Source organism: Ascaphus truei, chromosome 2, assembly GCF_040206685.1.
Source record: "Ascaphus truei isolate aAscTru1 chromosome 2, aAscTru1.hap1, whole genome shotgun sequence".
NCBI lineage: Eukaryota > Metazoa > Chordata > Amphibia > Anura > Ascaphidae > Ascaphus > Ascaphus truei.
Window position 1 is genome coordinate 234,335,210 of NC_134484.1, and position 17,981 is coordinate 234,353,190.

General features: G+C 43.8%; 1 protein-coding gene across 1 annotated transcript; it reads right to left on the minus strand.

The window, feature by feature from the left end:
• Positions 1–1,254: 1,254 nt before the first annotated feature.
• CHMP5 (charged multivesicular body protein 5) lies at positions 1,255–13,240 on the minus strand. Its single transcript, XM_075585970.1, has 8 exons — positions 12,988–13,240; positions 11,459–11,563; positions 8,386–8,432; positions 7,488–7,581; positions 7,315–7,386; positions 6,235–6,343; positions 2,865–2,977; positions 1,255–2,176 (listed from the first exon to the last, which is right to left on the minus strand). Exons 1-8 carry the CDS (start codon positions 13,054–13,056, stop codon positions 2,126–2,128), a joined length of 660 nt encoding a protein of 219 aa, XP_075442085.1. The 5' UTR covers positions 13,057–13,240; the 3' UTR covers positions 1,255–2,125.
• Between the last annotated feature and the right edge of the window lie 4,741 nt (positions 13,241–17,981).

Sequence of the window (17,981 nt, forward strand, 5' to 3'; positions counted from 1 at the left end):
AATGTTTGAGGCCAAACTCAGAAGTGCTGTGGGGAAATATATCCCCTCAAACAACAAGTGGAAACACTTGCGCACACAAAAAATATGCGTACCTAAGAAATATGCTAATAGCATATTAAATAGTTATCAAGTAGTCTCCAGTTGACCACTAACCATTTTAACAAATAAAAGCTATAAGAAAATTCTACGGTAGATATCACACGGGCTGACGCGTACGTACACACACAATATTTTCTGGGAAAACATACAGTAATTGCAAGAAACTATTGCGTACCAGTGATAAAGTATTTGTTGTATGTACAATGGCCGCTGTGTGGATTAAAACCCTGCTCAGCAGAGGGGTCTATTGGTGATGCACTGGGAAATACAGTTGACATGGAGCTGGCATAGAATCCTCAACATGGCGAGAAGCTGGATAACGTTCTGATGCATTATTAATGCATGCTCTTATTACAATATTGAATAATATATTCTCCCTGTAACCTTTCTGCTCAGTTATTAGTGAAAAGGAAGGCTACACCCCGATTAGGAGACACCTGAAAATACGGCGATTAAAAAGCCACATAACTATGTGTTCATTCTATTATGATTAAATAATCCAACTAAATCAGATCAAGGGATGGCCTTCATGGTGTGCCTTTGTGCTGCTGCATCTCTGCTGTCAGTTTTTATGCTCTCATTTACAACTCTGGGGTGTTTATATTAACCTAAAATAAAAATCTTTTTAAAGTTTTAATTATTTTTCTTTAGCAGTGGATACAATCCCACTGTCAGAAGTGTGTATACTGCTAAACAATGTAGATACTACTTTCGACTCAAGGCTACTGGCCCCACACCTACCAATCATCATGGTCGCACACTACCATCACTCCCTCACCTGCAGTCACTGTACGGCTAGTAACACAGAATTTGGGGAGGGATGCCTGTTCCTATTCGGACTTTGTTTGTTGCATTTATTGTATTATAATTCTATGTTTGTATGGTGTATTTTGCAGAGCCCTGCGTACACTGTTTGCGCTTCATAAAAACTACCCATCTTCTGGTCATCTTTGGAGAATTGAACTGTATGTGAAATGACAAACATACACAAAACGACACAGAAATCCATATCCAAGGTAAACAACGCAGGTAAAATAGTCTCAAATCCAGTGAAAGAAAGTGATGTGCTCCAGCCTTCATCAAGCAGCCCAGTAACTTAAACACTGAGCAAATCACTTAACGTTTCTTGAACCAGCTATGATGCAAAGCACAATCCAACAGCAATCATTTCCTCTTTATTAACGGTTACATCTTTTAAGAAGGTACAAGCAGTGAATATCTGCAGCATCTTAATTCCCCAACATACAGGATTATTAAAAAAAAAAAAAATCGTTATTTATCAAAATGATTAGTCAAGATGCAAAAAAAATACACAGCAATCGCTGTCACGCAATCATGGTATTTTTGTTTACAAAAGGAGAAAAAAAAATTGTACATTACATAGTGCTCGAATGGGAAGGTAGAAACAGTCTGATATCCCAATTTCATTGCGCAGGCATAGTAAAAATGTAGTCCATAGAATGTATCTAATTTATGAACTTGGTGTTTCTCCTTCACTGTTAAAAGCCAATTCAGCTTAGCAGTGATTACATGGGACTGTAGTGATGGGGGCTTGCAGGATATTGCTTGGCATTTTAGGCACCTTTAGAACAAAAGGGGTTACACTTAAGCTCATGTAGCAATGGTGTATCTTGCGGGACCCGCCTCAGCACTGAGAGCGTTACATTTTTGCGATATCCCCATGAGAACATGTTAAAGATAAGGCACCACAGGAGTCTGTCCGATAAAGGCATGCATTGATGGTAACCCTGCTCCTGCAGTGCTTCGTATAACACATGGATCTGCGGTATAGTAAGCTGCTCCCGATTTGATAAGTCAAAGGGTTACATTAAGTATTCCTTCCAAAGGACGAAAACCAGGATGTAGTGAATCTAGGAACGTTAAAATAGCAAATCCAAGTTTGTTTGTTTTAGTAGGTTACACAAATGTAACTTTGTTAAATATGTTTGAAGCGAGGAGAAGAAAAAAAAAAAAAACCAACAAAAGCTTGAAATTGTTGACTGCAGCCAACTGCAGAGAAGCAAATTTATGTAGCAGGGATCTGTGGCAGTCCAAATTCATCCACCAGAACACCATCCTACGCACAAAGAAGAACACAGATTAATAGAAGCAACACAACAAGCGATCTTACTGCACTATGGTAGGTTATGGATAAAGAAATGGGGAGACAGACTGGCATAGAGCTAGAGGCACTGCCTTTTGCAGTGGGTGTATGAGAGTTCTTTCCTAGAGGACCGTGTCATTCTGCTTGCATGGCCTATAGGGCTACTGTCATAAATTCAATAATACAAACTCTCGGGGAAGGGAACAGCACTTTGTGAAATATCACTTGGGTTTTAAAGCTGGATGTTCCCGTCCACAGACATCAACCACTAATGATGAAGCCATTAAGTACATTCATGCCACTAGCCGATGTACTTGATTTACAACAATCCAGCTTGGGTTTAACCATTTTTACAGGGCAATCCCTCCTACGGCCAAAGGGTAGTAACATGTTGAAGTCGTTCCATCTGAGTTATTTTTAATAAGAAAATCTGACACCTAAAAGTTATTTGTAGGTTTTTTAAGTTGGTTTGTAACCATTGGAAGCTGGTTCTTAGTGGTGGAGGTGGGAGAGAGCGCAATGGCTAACTCGTCTTTTGTGATAGCACTGTGTTCAACAAGAGTTCCCGCAGGAAAAGCTCCCTCTGTACCCCTTCTTCACCTTTATTGATTCTCCGATAAGGAACAGGGTGGGATAAATGTAGAGGAATCAATATCCATACCTTGTTTTTTGAGTCGCTGGGGACTCCTTCTGGGATCGCCGGGGACGAGGCAGCCTCGTCCAAATATGAGCTGTCATCGTCTGCCAAAAGCTCATCCCCCAGCGCATCGAGCTCTGTGATGGAAGTTCATAAAAAGGATTAAAGAAAATACACCACTGGTCACCAAAAAGACTATCCTGCCAAGTAGCATCTGGCTTGAGGAACTGCGCAGTGCAACTGAGCAGGTTTCAAAACTATGGCACACTGAAGAGGCTAAATTGGGATTTTTACCAATCTACTTATTCTGAAGCGTCACTTTGAGCCATATGTTGTAAGTGGTGCCCAGCAATGAGACACCTTGCTGCTCAACTATGTGAATAAGCCAGAAGACACGTGACGCCGTGTTACCATGGCGACGCGTCACAGAGCATCTGAATCAAGGTAAGTATAGCGTTGCAGAGGCCTCACACGATCCCCCGGCATTAAATAAAAATGCCTCGTTGAAGAGCGTGGGGCCTCTGCAAAGGCCTGCGCCCCCCTCAGCAAAATCTCCCACCCCCCCTGGGGGAGCGTGCCCCCCAGTTTGCGCACCCCTGGTTTAAAACACCATCTTATTGATTTCAGCACCTGTGTCATGTATACTTGGAATTCTCTTCAGAAAAATATGTCAAAATTTACAAAGATAATTGTGTATGTATGTATGTATGTATATATATATATATATATATATATATATATATATATATATATATATATATATGTATGTATGTATGTATATATATGTATGTATGTATATATATGTATGTATGTATATATATGTATGTATGTATATATATGTATGTATGTATGTATGTATGTATGTAAAGGCAGGATGATGACGTCATGCACATGTTTACTGTGTATCTGGAAAATTGAGCAGCCAGCACTGCCCTCATTAAGGTAGGCGTTGACATGGCATACCCTTATCATTGGTCCTTTGGCTATGACAATGTCTGCAGGCTCATTATACCCATCTGTTTACCCTTTATTATTCATGTTATCAATCACAACAGGTGGCACCACTCACTAGCCCAATTATATCCCTATTTAAGATGCATGTTACCCTGCCTACAGTACCACTCCCAGTAGAAGGCTAAGGCCGAAACGCGTAGGAGCAGGTCCAGTAGGCAGGATCCCCTGTTCTGTCCCCCCTTGGGACATGGTCACGTGCTGAGAGCTTTGCTCCTTGTTTCCTCCCCAGACACTGCTGAGTACCTGACTTGAGGTGATGTATTGTGTATTTTGCTGCTTCAGATTATGGTGTGCAATTTTGACTACAACATTTGTGCTGTACATTGAGTCTTACTGACACTGCATTACTCTGTATTTATCCCAGATTTAAGGGAGATAGAAGTGTATTGCTGTCTCTGTATTTTCCACGCTATTTAGCCACCATTCTCTATCTGCAGTTAGCTGTACTAATTCCACCCTGTCAGGTACTTTAGAGCATTTATTCTGTTCATTCAGACCTTTGTATTGTCCATTATGGGACACTCTGGTTAGAGGATAAAACAAGTTTTGCTATATAGGGGGTCCATGCCTTATTTTAAAACTTTCTGTGTTTTGTATTTTAAACTTATGTTCTGTGACAACCTTCAATAAAATTTTGTGTATTTGTACTGCCAGGCAAACTAGAGTGCTTTATTTTGGGCTCTTTTTCCCTCTTGCAGTATGTATGTATGTATGTATGTATGTATGTATGTATGTATGTATGTATGTATGTATGTGATTCCATGGGTAGTAGCGACGGAGCACAGCGTGCACGAAAAACAAACAAAGGTGGGGGCTATGATGCAAAAATTGGAAAAGTGCACAGATGGTATAGGGCAGGTAACCACCACTCTACGAATGGATCCGGAATGGCACCGCAACTCTGAGTTACATCGATACCATTTTCATTGTCACACCTCTGTACACAGGCAGTGTACTAGGCTCTAGGGAGTGTGTCCACTTAGAGGAGGGAGTGGGAGCTGTGTATATATACAGTCTCCGATTTTTCTACCTACCACAAAGGACTGATATTATCCACACTACCAAATTTATGAGATATAATACTACATTGTGACAGATACATTTTCTCACAGGGGCCTCCATTACCTGACTTCAAGCAGGAACTGAGTTTATATTGGCTTATATTGTCTTACATTGTCATTACTCTACCCGAGATCCGGATGCACTGTTATTTGAGACTTTGCTCTATTTGTGTATGTACAGTATGTATGTAGCGCCCTCAGTGGACTCCGCGCTTTACAAAAGAGACCAGAGGGAATCTAATACAATAAGCGCAACAAAATGAGACAATAGGAAAGGAAATCTGTGCTCCCGAGATCTTATAACCAATATCGGAGCATTATTTTTGTAGCGAATATCAAACTAGAAAAGGATACAGAGTAAATAGCAAGAAAGGTACCCGCTCGACCTACAGTGAACAATATAGAGCCGGAAGGTGCACTAGGGAAGAGCCAAGCTAAACAAGAGGGGGGTCCTGTCTGCAAATACGCCCCACAAGTGGGGGGGACGGCAGGGAGGTCCCAATAACATGCACGCAAAATACTTGCTGGAGGTCCAATAGTGGGAAGATAACCAGAATGGGCCAGTTTTTTAACTGAACGTTCCCCATCCCCTACTACTTCAGGAACACTAGCATGTCGTATTCTACGAGCTACTATGACCCAATAGCCATTTATGCTGTTTGTATATAGCTGGTTACTATATAGCTCTACAGCTCTGTTCTATAAATTTGTCCCTTACTTTTTACAGATATTACCATTAAAACTGTTTTTAATTATAAATTATATTCACGCTACATCATCAGTGTTTCGGGACACATACTGGCTGCATTCCTCTAGGGCCTTTACGGTTCAACCACGTTATCCATTACGAGTTAGCCACGTTCATCCAGTCGGGTTATCTTCCCACTATTAGACCTCCAGCGAGTATTTTGAGTGCATTATTGGCACCTTCCTGCTGTCCCCCCACTTGTGGGGAATATTTGCCAACAGGACCCCCTCTTGTTTAGAAAGGATACAAAAGTGAAAAAAATTACCCACCGATCATATTGACATTGCCTACCACAACAGTGTTCCGTTGTTTAAAAGGATCGGTATTTGCGGCAAAAACACACAATCACGACAACTTCATGAAATGTGCCTACATCTGCATAATAAAAAGGACTTTAATGTCCTCCTGACTACTTTGAAGTTTATTCGAGTGCGGCAGGATTTTGTACGTTTAAGGAACCCAAAAATGGTTTATTGCTCATCTGTAAAATCATATTTTGGATTCCTGGTTCAAAAATACTACCAGTCTTATGTTGCCCATCGTGCGATGCCCCTCCTTTCACCCTACTTACCAGCCTCAAGATCATCTTCATCAATTTCCGGCGTTCCATAGCTGCGGCTCAGTGCATCCTGGATTTCGCTTGCGTTCTCCATCATATCTTCCAACTGATCTTGCAAATCCTGCAAATGGAAGAACAAATGCAATTTGTGTCTCTGAAGCTTTGAAAATCAGCAGAGCCACTAGTTGCTCACGTTAACTATCCCCTCAACATACACTGTGACTTTACATATGTATTCGGACCTTCACCAAGCATCCAGGGTTCTGTACATGTCTTAGAGCACCACCATGTCAAATCATCAGGTTTTCTACATTTGCCACTTTGAGCCATTCACACTCATAGTTTAGACACAGTGAGGTAGATAAGCAGTTACATCTAAAACAGCCGTGACCCTATAATGATGGAACCTCCGCAGCACCAGATATTAAGAATAACCGAGAAATAAGTCCTAACAAAGCAATTGGATTAAATAAACTTGCTTGGTTACTCCCAAAACATGGCTTTGATGAAGCTACCTGAAGAGTGTTCAAAAGCACATAAGCTTTGATAAGGTTTTATTCTAGGCTCAGTTCTTCATAATTTAACTGTATTTGTATAAATCTACCTTGTTTAGCACAGTGTTCTACATGCTGTCAAATGCCATTTATAACGGCTATTCTCTGTGTGTGGCTATTTATCCAAATAATCGTCCGTTTCAGGGAAAATGTTTGTTCACCACTGTGAGCATGTACTCAGGACCTTTAGGTCCACATCGACTAAGCACTGCTTTCCCAGGTGCCGGGACCACAAAATCAGTCTACTGGAATAGTCCTGTTTAGTAAATATGGGCCTTCTCTAAACAAGCACCCAATATCTTTCTTTTTAACCCAATTTACTTCTGTTTAATGGTCACAGCAACGGATATCGGATAGTCTGTCAAGGGTGGGGGAGGAATGAGATGGCACAGATGAAGGCAACATTATAAAAGGGTGAAAAAGTGACAGGCCAATGTGCCAAGAACATTATAAGTAAGTATGTATGTATGTATGGGCCATTGGAAAGAAACAGACATGCCCCTAGTAAATGTAGGTCTGACAGTAGTACCCATCATACCTCAATTTGGTCGATTTTGACTTGCTTGTACGCTTTCTTCATTTCTTTAGCTCCTATTTTCATTGCATCCACCTTAAAAAGGCAAAAACAAAAAGAAATTAGACATAGAAAAAGGACAAAGTGATTTTCTCGCGAAACAGGCACATAAGTACAAGACGGCAATGACAAAATACCGTTGTTTTTGTGTCCTTTAGTGTCTGGATTGTGTAATTGGCTTGTTCCATGTTGAAAGATTGCTGGGTAAGATTATCTCTCTGCCCTTCGTACCTGCAATAAACAGAAAATACAGCTTTCAGACATATTTAACGAAGAAATTACATTTACGGATTAAAAATAAATAAAAAAAAGAAGAGGGAGGAAAAGAAAATGAATTTCTTAACCACATCACTGCTTATGGGGATTACTTACCATTGAAATGCTTGGCAGTGTCCAAAATCAGCATACACATTTGAATACACAATAATTTTAGCAGCTGCATACATTTCTTTTAATCTTAAAGACTTCAACATAATTTAGAGGAAAAATTGGCACATACTGTATATATAATTGGTGGTTACTTCACTTCCTGTTTAGATTTGGTGTGTGTGTGTGTGTGCGTGCGTGCGTACACACACACACACACACACACACACACACTTTGTATTGCGATTTGCACCTGATGAAAGGTCCTGTGTGAACCTGAAACATCATTGTTCTCTATGGTTCCTAAAATAAATTCAAGCCGATGTCAAACGCTTTGTAAGTAAAGCTCAACTTTATCTGCTGGGGAAAACCTTTGTTTCTATTTTACATGTATATTTCAAGCCACGATATATCTGCTGCCTCACTTACAGCCACGTGGTTAATGAGCGTAATCCATCATTAATAAAAGAGATGGGTTTCAATTGAGAACGGAATTCAGACGCAGGATTGATTTACGTAATTGGACGGAGATTTCCTTTTTGTTTTATTTCGTTACAGTCAGCTTGGGGGCCAGCAGCGCATGGAAAAGCAAATGAATGTTCAGAGGACTGATGGCTCAACTGTGTCGTTGTCAAAGTTCTAGAACGGACTGCGGAACAGGCTACTTACATGCGTTTCTGCTTGAGCACCCGCATGGCTTTCTGCTTCACCATGTTCTGAAACAAACAGAAGGAGTGTTACTATTTTAGTCATCAATTAGGACACAGGATCCAACAATGGCTTTGTGGGCTTTACTCAGAAGGCAGCACTTCAGCAGTTTTATCACACACACAAACACAGGAGCGCGTCTTTACCCACGTTAGTAAAGCATTGCCTTACCCTTGTCTTTGGCATACATTGGGTGGGTGGTTAGTAAAGCGCGAGTTGGTCATGGCCATTACCCCTTGGTTATCGTAGTGGTCAGTAAGGGATGTATCGTACACGCCTCCGGCAACTGCAGTCATTAAGAGGTTAAAGGAGCAGTCCTCCCCACCAGACCCAGGAAGGGAAATTTGTGGTGCACTGAAGCCGACACGTGTTAATTTCAGCTCCGGAGACCCCCTGGTAAAGGTAACACTGGTACGCCCCGGTCTTTAGATCCCCGTGTGACGCGGGCCAATGGGAAGCTGCAACGGGTGACGTCCCAGCATCCAGTTGGCCCGCGTGACATTTAAACCGCCTTTTTGTTTCCACTTCAAGGGATAGCACCGGTGCTACCTCCAGCCGTAAGCATCCCGGGAGCTGAAAATAGCGTGTTTCAGCTCCGGGGACACCCTGCTTCCCATCCTGGTTAAAAAAAAAAAAAAAGGAGTAGAATAAAACAAACACTGGAACAGAAGGACTACTCCTTTAACCCTTTGAGCACCAGGGGTCCCACTTGCAAACGGTGGGAGAGGTCACGGAATCGCGGTGGCCCTTAACTCGGGAATGGGAGGAGTTTTCCTGCACAACAGATCGCGTCCGACGCGGTCTCACTGACAAACGTGCACCCTAACGCCATGACGCAGCCATTACGTTACGGGGCCCCTGCAGTGCCAGTGATGTAGTCGCTATATGTCCTGAGGCACCCAAAGCGTTAATAAAGTCTCTCGTAATTGAATCCCTGGCTCTTCAATAGGAAAGGATGAAGCTTTGGCCACATTACCAAAAGTGACCACTATTCTCACAAGTGTCACCATCATTTATTTACTATCCTATATTTGTATCACACCCTCATATTAGATTACAAGACTATTACTGCATATTATAGGCTAAAGCAGTAAAATTCAGGGCATTATTGAAAACCCTGCTCTCTGATTGGATAATGCCTGGAATTTTAACCAATCAGTAATGCCCGGAATTTAAGCAGCAGAATGTGTAGTTTTCAATGTGTTTATTTCCAGCCAATCAGCTTTCAGAACAGCTGAGACAGGGCAGGGGATTCGTCTGATTGAAGTAACAGCTCTGAGACAGGGCAGGGGATTAGTTAGGACGTATCAGCCACGGGTTGACTCCTCCCCCTCCTGAGCTGCGGGGTGGGGGGGTTCAACTCTTCCAGCCAGGTTATTATTGGCCAGTAATGAATGCCCTGTTCTTCTGGGATTATTACTTAAATAATGTGAATTTTTGTATTATTTGAATTTAAGTCAATTCTGTCCAGGACAAAAATGAACTAAGGGCAGCAGCATGTTTACTAGGTTAAATAACACCGTTTGATACCTATATATTTTATTAATTTTTTTAAAAAGTAGGATAATCTTGACTTGAATTTAGACTAATCGATTACAAACTCGATGACATAACACACCTTAAGGAAAATGTAACAAAAAGGTCTGACAAAGAATAATAAATGAAATATTACAGTTACCCAGAGGCTGCAAATCAGACAAACTTAAGGCAGTGCTTTTCAACCTTTAAAATTATTTTCCGACGGTGTAACCTCAGTCTTATGTTATTTAACCAAAACTTTATTTTTAATAGTACAGTAGTATGTACAAACTCATTACAGGAGATACCCTAAAAATACTAAATATGTATTTCCCTAACACACACAATATTGCATTATCCTATATCTTTATTTGCTGAATCATTTGTTAAAAATAAAAAGCAAAAACAAACAATTATTGAAAGGTCTCACAATGAGACACAGGACAGACACCACTAATTGCTGCTGAAAAATTGCATCTTATATTCATATTAGAAAACAAAAGAAATTTCCGCATTAGAAAATTAAACATTTACATTCAATGCTGATGTTTCAACAGTTTTCACAAAACTAAAATCTTTTAACCAAATAATATAATCTGGTGCTAGATTTAATTCAATGTGTTCCAACGTTCATTAGTCGGTTACTTCTAGAGATCGAACAATCACGGTGAAGATCTCCTACAGCAGGAACAATATGGGTGATATCCAAGCAAAACATTTACTTGCAGGCACGTCTCATGCAATCCAGTGATACTGGGAGGTTCATACCGCTGGATTGAAGGTGCATTTGAGTCAATGTTGTGATGTTAAACATGAAACCGGCTTGGCAATCCCCACCCCACTTACTCAGCATTATGGTATGTTTGAAACACAGTCACCTGACACGTTCCAGGTTACCACACTCAGCATGTCATTGAAGGCTTAATAAAGGAAAGGCAACGCACATCAACTAGGTCTCCTAAGGGGCCAGATCAGAAAACATTTAGGAGTGGACAGGCCCACAAGCCTTTCGTAAAGTCATTTTAGATGCATTTAAAGACTTGAAAATTATTTCTATTTCAACATTTAGAACACCAGTGCATGACCTTAACGTATAAGTGAGTATGAGTGCGAGTACGTGCACTCAGGGTTACATTCTGTGAACCCCACATAAATTATCCCCATTAATGTCTATGTTGATGTTCCACCAAAAAAGCCTTAGAGAATATAGAATTTACCCCTTAGCTGCCAGTTTGAAATGATCAGGAGCAGAGCGTCCAAGGCCCTTTGTCAGAGCCCTCTCATAGATGTTCATGAATATAGCTGCAACCCATCTTGCACCATAGTTACAAATAGGAATGACAGCCTGCGATAATTCCACTCCAGGAACAACTCCATGCACACGTCAAAGCATCTCCTCCAATGAACAGGTTAAATACTGGTCATACTTTTAAAAAGCTTGATGAACTGGTCACTATGCTTCATTCAAACAGGTCTATTTGCATTTCTTTGCTTAGTAACCACGCTGAATTCGTACCTTGGATGGCCCTTCCCTCATCTTTTTCAATTGATCCTTGTACTTCCCCAATTCCGCATCGAGCCGTGCGATTTTCTTATCAATCGATTCTGCTCTGCCGTCAACCTTCGGGGAGGAAAAGATAACATTTCAGCTTTCTTGAGCAAAAACGCAGGCTCCATCTTTTATTTCAATACGGACTTGTTTTCCATCAAGTACATTAAGAATGTGATGAAGTGAGTCAAGAGATGTGTTGTAATATGTCACTTATATTGATCATATCCATTCACTATATCCCTTCACTGACCCTTCTATAAAAAGTAACATTTGTGGCACTACAACGATGGATTATCAATTCAGGAAATGGCAAGCGGTGGTCTCATTTGTAGGGACACTAAATAATACGTTTATTATATTAACATCATGATAAACTTGTCTCAGTTGAGTGACCTTTGAGCAACCTCAAGAATTGGAGCAAGGTTTCAGAGTCAAATGTGTTGATCATTGTATTATATTAAATGCGCGTATGAAAACAAGTGAGCGACTAACAAAAAGTTTGTTCTGTGGTCAGATCCTTGTTCACCCGATTGCACGAAAACAACCCCGCAAGACATAACCTTAGCTATAGTGGTAGAATTTCTTAGCATTCGCCGTTATGGAAGATAAACAAAAACACCAAGTAGCTACAAGGAGCATTGAACAAGTCTTTGAGCTTCATGATCTAATAATTACTGATGAATATTATTTGTACAGTGGTCATTTATTTGCTCACTAACTTAGTTTGAGTTATGGGCTCTTGGCTATTTTCCTCACTGTTCCCATTACACACCTAATGGATTTGAATTATGTTCAAGTTCATTATTGAGTAACACTGATGACTTGTAAGAAGGGAGGGGGGAGAGGGGGTCCCAGCCTTCTAATGAAACCATTACCAAAAGAGAAGAATTAGGCAAGGTAGATATCCAATTCACCAATAGGCTAAGGAAAAGAGGTGATGTGAATGCAGCACCAGCAGAGTCACGAGACCCAACCAGTGATAAGCAGGAAGCAGCAACACTTCCGTGTGCTGTTTAACCAGCCTCCCAACACCGACCCATCAGAGAAGACAGCCAGGAAACCTGAACAAACGCAAATAATAATCAGCCCTCACCTGACATTCGGGTTAAAAGGGACCAAACCAGAGTAATAAATAGCCTAAATATTTTATTTCCAGGAACATCAGACTCCCCAAAGGATCTATGACAGCCCTATACATACTGAAGTGTAGCTCGTGTGCTGACATCTTAACACCTGTGCAATACTAACATGGATCAGTGAAGGTGCTGGATGTATCTGCCACCTGAAGTCTCCCTCAGGCAGTGAGCAGTAATAATAGTTGTCATGAAGGGGCTGATTTCAGGAGAATTTCCAGCATCCCTCAATGTGCTCCCGTCAGGTCCCTGCATACTGCTCTGATGTCCTCCCCACAGGAGGGGGGAGATCTGGTTCCTGTCCCCCTCTTCTATCCGGATTACCCCTTCTTCCCTATACCCTCCTCCCGTGTCACTTACATTCCCGATACAATCCGTCAGGTTCGGGGGAGGCGCTTTAGGCTTCGATGACCCAAAGATCCGGTTCATTTTCTGCTGTGTGTGTGTAGATTACAACCAGGAAAATGGCAATAGGCAGACACTGTGTGTGTTTATAGATCCGTCCGGGGGCACAGCTGCCCTGAGATCTCCTGCTCACACTGACCCCGGAAACGGCGCTGACAACAACCAGACCTGCTCAGTATCAACCGGCTTTGTGACGTCACAGAGCCTACAATCCCAGCCCCTATCGCACGTCACAATGGTAGCTAACGTCCCCGCCCCCTCCGACGTCACGTGGGTTTCTCTGCCCTGCGCTTCCCTCTTTCTGACCTCACCATAGCATGTGAATGTGAGCGTGTCATGTGACATGTGACATGCTGACTTGTGGTTGAAGTTATAACATTTTTGGAAGGTTTATGCCCGGCCATATTTAGGTAGCAAAGCTGTGATACTTTATTTAAAATAAAACAGTGTTTATGATTTCAACATGACTTTGATGTTGTTATGACACATATAATCATTTTAATTTGTGTTTTAAAGTTAGACTTGGGAGGGGTTTGAGTTCCATTGGCTGCTCCTTTTTGTGATGTCCCTGTGATCAGCAAGTGTGTGTACAGCCAGACTCCCCCCTCCCCTTATCTTTATTGGGTCTCTGATAAGGGGGGGGGGGGGGGAGAAACTGTAAAGGAAACACTTGATTGACAAACACTTCCCTAAGAAATTACACTGTCCGAGTGTGGAGTTGCACTTTTATTACCAATGCACGACACTCTTCAAAATCCATGTGTTCTCACTGTGGGGGTAGACACTCCGTGTTGTGATGTTTAAAAATAGGGAGAGCAGGATTTAATACACCAGGTGGTAACGAAGTGGCAGGGCCTTCTCTATCCCAGCTCCTTTCTGTCCTTCTGGGAGCATACAGGGGTGGAGCTATGGTGGGGGTAGGTCTACAGGCAGTTGGGAAAGCATGGACCTCCCATGATGAGGGAGAGAGATCAGCATAGGGTGACCAGATGTCCCCGTTGAGCTGGTACAGTCCCCTTTTTTAAGGTCTGTCCCAACATTCTTTAAAATGTCCCGGTTTTTGCTGATTGTCCCGGTTCTGAGCAGAGAGGACAGCAGGAAGAGAGGAGGATGCCGGAGGGTTGGATAGCTGGCTGTGGCTGCAGAGGAGAGTGGGGGCAGCTTCAGAGGAACCCCAGCAGTAAGAACCAGAAGTCAGTGAGAACTTTGGTCTCTACTGCCAGGGCCCAAGATGGACACCCCCTCTCCCCACCTGTGCTCCAGTGACAGATAGGGTCTGGAGAAATACGTAATAGGGACACAAACAGAATGGTGAAAGAGAGACAGATAGAATGGATAGGGAGAGACAGACAGACAGAATGTAGAGACAGATACACACAGAATGGGGAGAGACAGACAGAATGTAGATTGTAGATAGTAGGCTTGTGGGAAGCGCAGGTGTCACCGTATGTGGATTTTTTTTTATATATATATATATATATGCATGTTCACCATAAAATACATTTATATAGCAATAAATATTGCACTCACATTTGGCACAATGTGCATAGACACGTAAAACTATAGATGCGCAGCTTCTGGGTCACCGTCAGCCCCTCTCGAAATCGCGTTGCGTCACTTCCGGTTTCGGCCGTCGCGTCACTTCCGATTTTCGATTGATCGAAAAAGATGATATCCACGATTCAGAGGGGGTTCTGGGGACACCTCAATGCTGCTGCTGTTCACTCAACGCGTTTCGCTTGTATACAAGCTTTGTTGAGTGAACAGTAGCAGCATTGAGGTGTCCCCAGAACCCTCTGAATCGTGGATATCATCTTTTTCGATCAATCGAAAATCGGAAGTGACGCGACGCGATTTCGAGAGTGGGGCTGACGGTGACCAAGAAGCTGCACATCTATAGTTTTACGTGTCTATGCACATTGTGCCAAATGTGAGTGCAATATTTATTGCTATATAAATGTATTTTATGGTGAACATGCAATGTTGCACTAAGAGTGTCATCTTTTTCATTGAGGGCCTGTCCTGTTGAAGCCTGGTACCTCCCATCTAGCAAGTCTTCCATATACATATTGCTGGTATTATTTTGGAATATTGTGAGTCCCCATTTTGCTGTTTTTTCAGTTGTTTTTTTGATGAACATATTACACTATATATATATATATTTTTTTTTTTCCACATACGGTGACACCTGCGCTTCCCACAAGCCTTCTATCTACAATCAACATAAGGAGAAATTGGACTTTCCCCTTCAGGGTTAAGCTGCAAAGTTTACCGGTTTTCCATTTTTTATTATATACACAAATACACTTAATCAAGCACTATTTATTAGTTATTAGTATTGTTGCACCTTTAATAGTAGCGCCTCACGTTCACTTTTTTGCACTGGAGACAGATACACACAGAATGGGGAGGGAGAGAGACAGACAACCAACGCGAGGGGCAGAGAGACATAATGGGGATAGGGTGAGCGACAGAACGGTAATGAGGGGGAGAGAAATACAGAAGTGGAAGAGACATATACACACATAATGGGGAGGGGGTGAGAGACATAATGGAGTCGGGCCATGCCCCCCGGTCATGGCTTTTGCCTCCTATGCAAGCCAGGCAAGCTGCTTGGCCAGGGAGGCATACGCTTCCCCCTTCCCTTATACTGTTACCCACACGGAACATACAAATAATGACAGACACAGTCTGGAGGTATAAAAGGCCTTGGCTTTATTTATAAATGGAGATAGCGTAACTGCTAGTCCCTGCCCGAATGCTCGGTAATGGGTTAAGTAAAATGTCTGCCGGCCTAGGGCCAGCGTCGCGAGAGAGGTTCCGGAAGTACGTCCCGTGACTTGCCCCCTCGCTTCACCCCAGCTTTTGCAGCCCCTTCTGGCAAGGACCAGCACCTACTCCCCCCCCACGTCCGCCACCGACAGGACTATTTAACTCCTTAAATTATGCCCGTATCGCCAGACTCGCAATGACCTTCCCCACCCTGATCCCGCCTGATATGCAAACAGGATCCTAACCCCCTCTAGCAATACTAGGCTGCCCCTTTATTCGGTATCTTGCCAGCCATGGCGCCATTGCCTCTATGGATGCCGGTGTTGCCGCCCTCCTGGCCGTTCTGGTGTCCTGTACCCCTAGCATCTCTCAAAGCATTTCCTCTCGGTATGCTGGCCTCCGCAAACGGCGCAGGAGTGCTGAAAACGACAGTGGTCATATTCTTATTTGGACTCATTGAAAGCCCAACATATGCCTGGCCGTTTACCTGCTGTGCGCCCCCCCACTGCCGTGCGCGCCTGAAACTCCCACCGCCATGCGCCCCCAGTGTTGCTCGTCCTGAGAAAGGGCGTCGCCCCTCCCCCCAAGATGTGTTCTTTATATAATTCTACATCCCTAGAGTTCCACAAAACCACTCCCTTATTGGCCTCCATGCTCTGTCTAAATTTCACATCATATGCCCACCACCCCATGCCCCCGTATTTCTGGAATGCTTTCCTAATTGTGTCCTGATACTTGAAGAGCGCCGAGCATAAATGTGGTTCTTTCTCCCCCAGAACACCTCCCAAGATCCCAAAGGCCTGTGACCAATTTTGAAATGTGCGTGGAAACAACCGCCTCTCCACATCCTCTTTTTCAAATTTAGCCAAAGCCTCCTGGTAGCCCGGGAGTAACGACAGTAATTCTACGTATTCCCCGGCCCAGATCTTATCTTTCACTTCCTTTGACAAATGTATGCCTAAAGACCGGGAAATGGTCGTGCGTGAATCCCCATATGCTACGTCCGGCAGCCTTCTTCTCTCTGATGCTCCTACGCCCAGGCCTACGCCTCCTGAATTGTGCTTGCTGGCATGGCTGTACCTGCGCTCTGAACTCCGATCTGAGAGGGCCAAGATGGAAGTGATGCGACTGAGCCTGCGCTCTGGTCCCCCCTCTGCGTGGGCACCGCTGGAAGTGTCGCTGCTCCGCTAGCTGATGCCGCCAAGCCTGCCCCTTGCGCGGACGACGCTGTTAATGCTGCTGCTCCCTCCGTCGCCGCTTGATTAATTGGCCGCGATATGCCTGTCGCGCACCCCACGTCTAATGTCGCCTGCGCAGGTTCTTGCATTAGTCTCTCTGACGTGCCCATCGGTCCGAGGTTGACCCCCCAGCTCGCCCCCACTGCTGGCACCCGTTGAGACTCGCCTGGCTTCCCTGCGACAGTCAAGCAGTTGGTGGATAATAGCGTCGACACTGGCAATAAAACCAACTGAACGCCCTTCACTACTGCATTGATCATCCTTGCCTGAGCCTCGCCCCCCGCCCCCGATTCAGTAACCTGAGGTACCAGGGAATGGACAATGCCTGGCTGGGTAGTGCCCCCCTTCCTTATGCTTGCCATTATCTGGCGCATACCCCTTGATGCCCTAGTCCCCGGCGGCGATGTGAACCGCCTGTCGTGACCCGCCTTCGCAAACTCCTCGTCCTGGCCACCGTTTGGAGGTCCGCCGCAGCATCCGGAGCGCTTTCGAGCTGTGGGCGACGTACCTGCGCCGCAAAGCGCGGTCGACCGTGTCCCAGCCGTCTCCGACCTTTCTGTAAATACAAGAAGAGAGTGAACCCACAAGGTTTGTCAGATCTTACTAATGGCCTTCCGCAGATGTGCGTTGCCCCCTTCCTGGGGCTACCCATGCCCTTGCAGCCTGTTGCTGATCCCCCACCGCTACATGACCGATGATGCCCGCTCCTTGTCCCAAACTTGGAGCTATCTGCCACCTGCTGACCTTGTTGACCGCAGCCGGACCCCCACCACCTCTTCCTTGACAGGAGAATTTTTAGTACTGGAGGTAGCCTACAGTCTAAGCCTTTTTTTTTAAGGGGGGGACACACCCGCACCCTTCAATACTATGCCGTTGACATTCCCTCTTGTGAAGACAGTGACCGTGGCTGTCCGCCAATAGGACCCCTTCATCGCTTGA

What these genes read in the sequence shown, in the direction of transcription:
- CHMP5 (XM_075585970.1), bottom strand. Translation starts at nt 13,056, where the DNA reads ATGAACCGGATCTTTGGGTCATCGAAGCCTAAAGCGCCTCCCCCGAAC. An exon ending in TGAGGGAAGGGCCATCCAAG is followed by an intron (nt 8,433 to 11,458) that starts GTACGAATTCAG and finishes TGTTTGTTTCAG; the next exon opens with AACATGGTGAAGCAGAAAGC. An exon ending in TGAAGATGATCTTGAGGCTG is followed by an intron (nt 2,978 to 6,234) that starts GTAAGTAGGGTG and finishes CTTCCATCACAG; the next exon opens with AGCTCGATGCGCTGGGGGAT.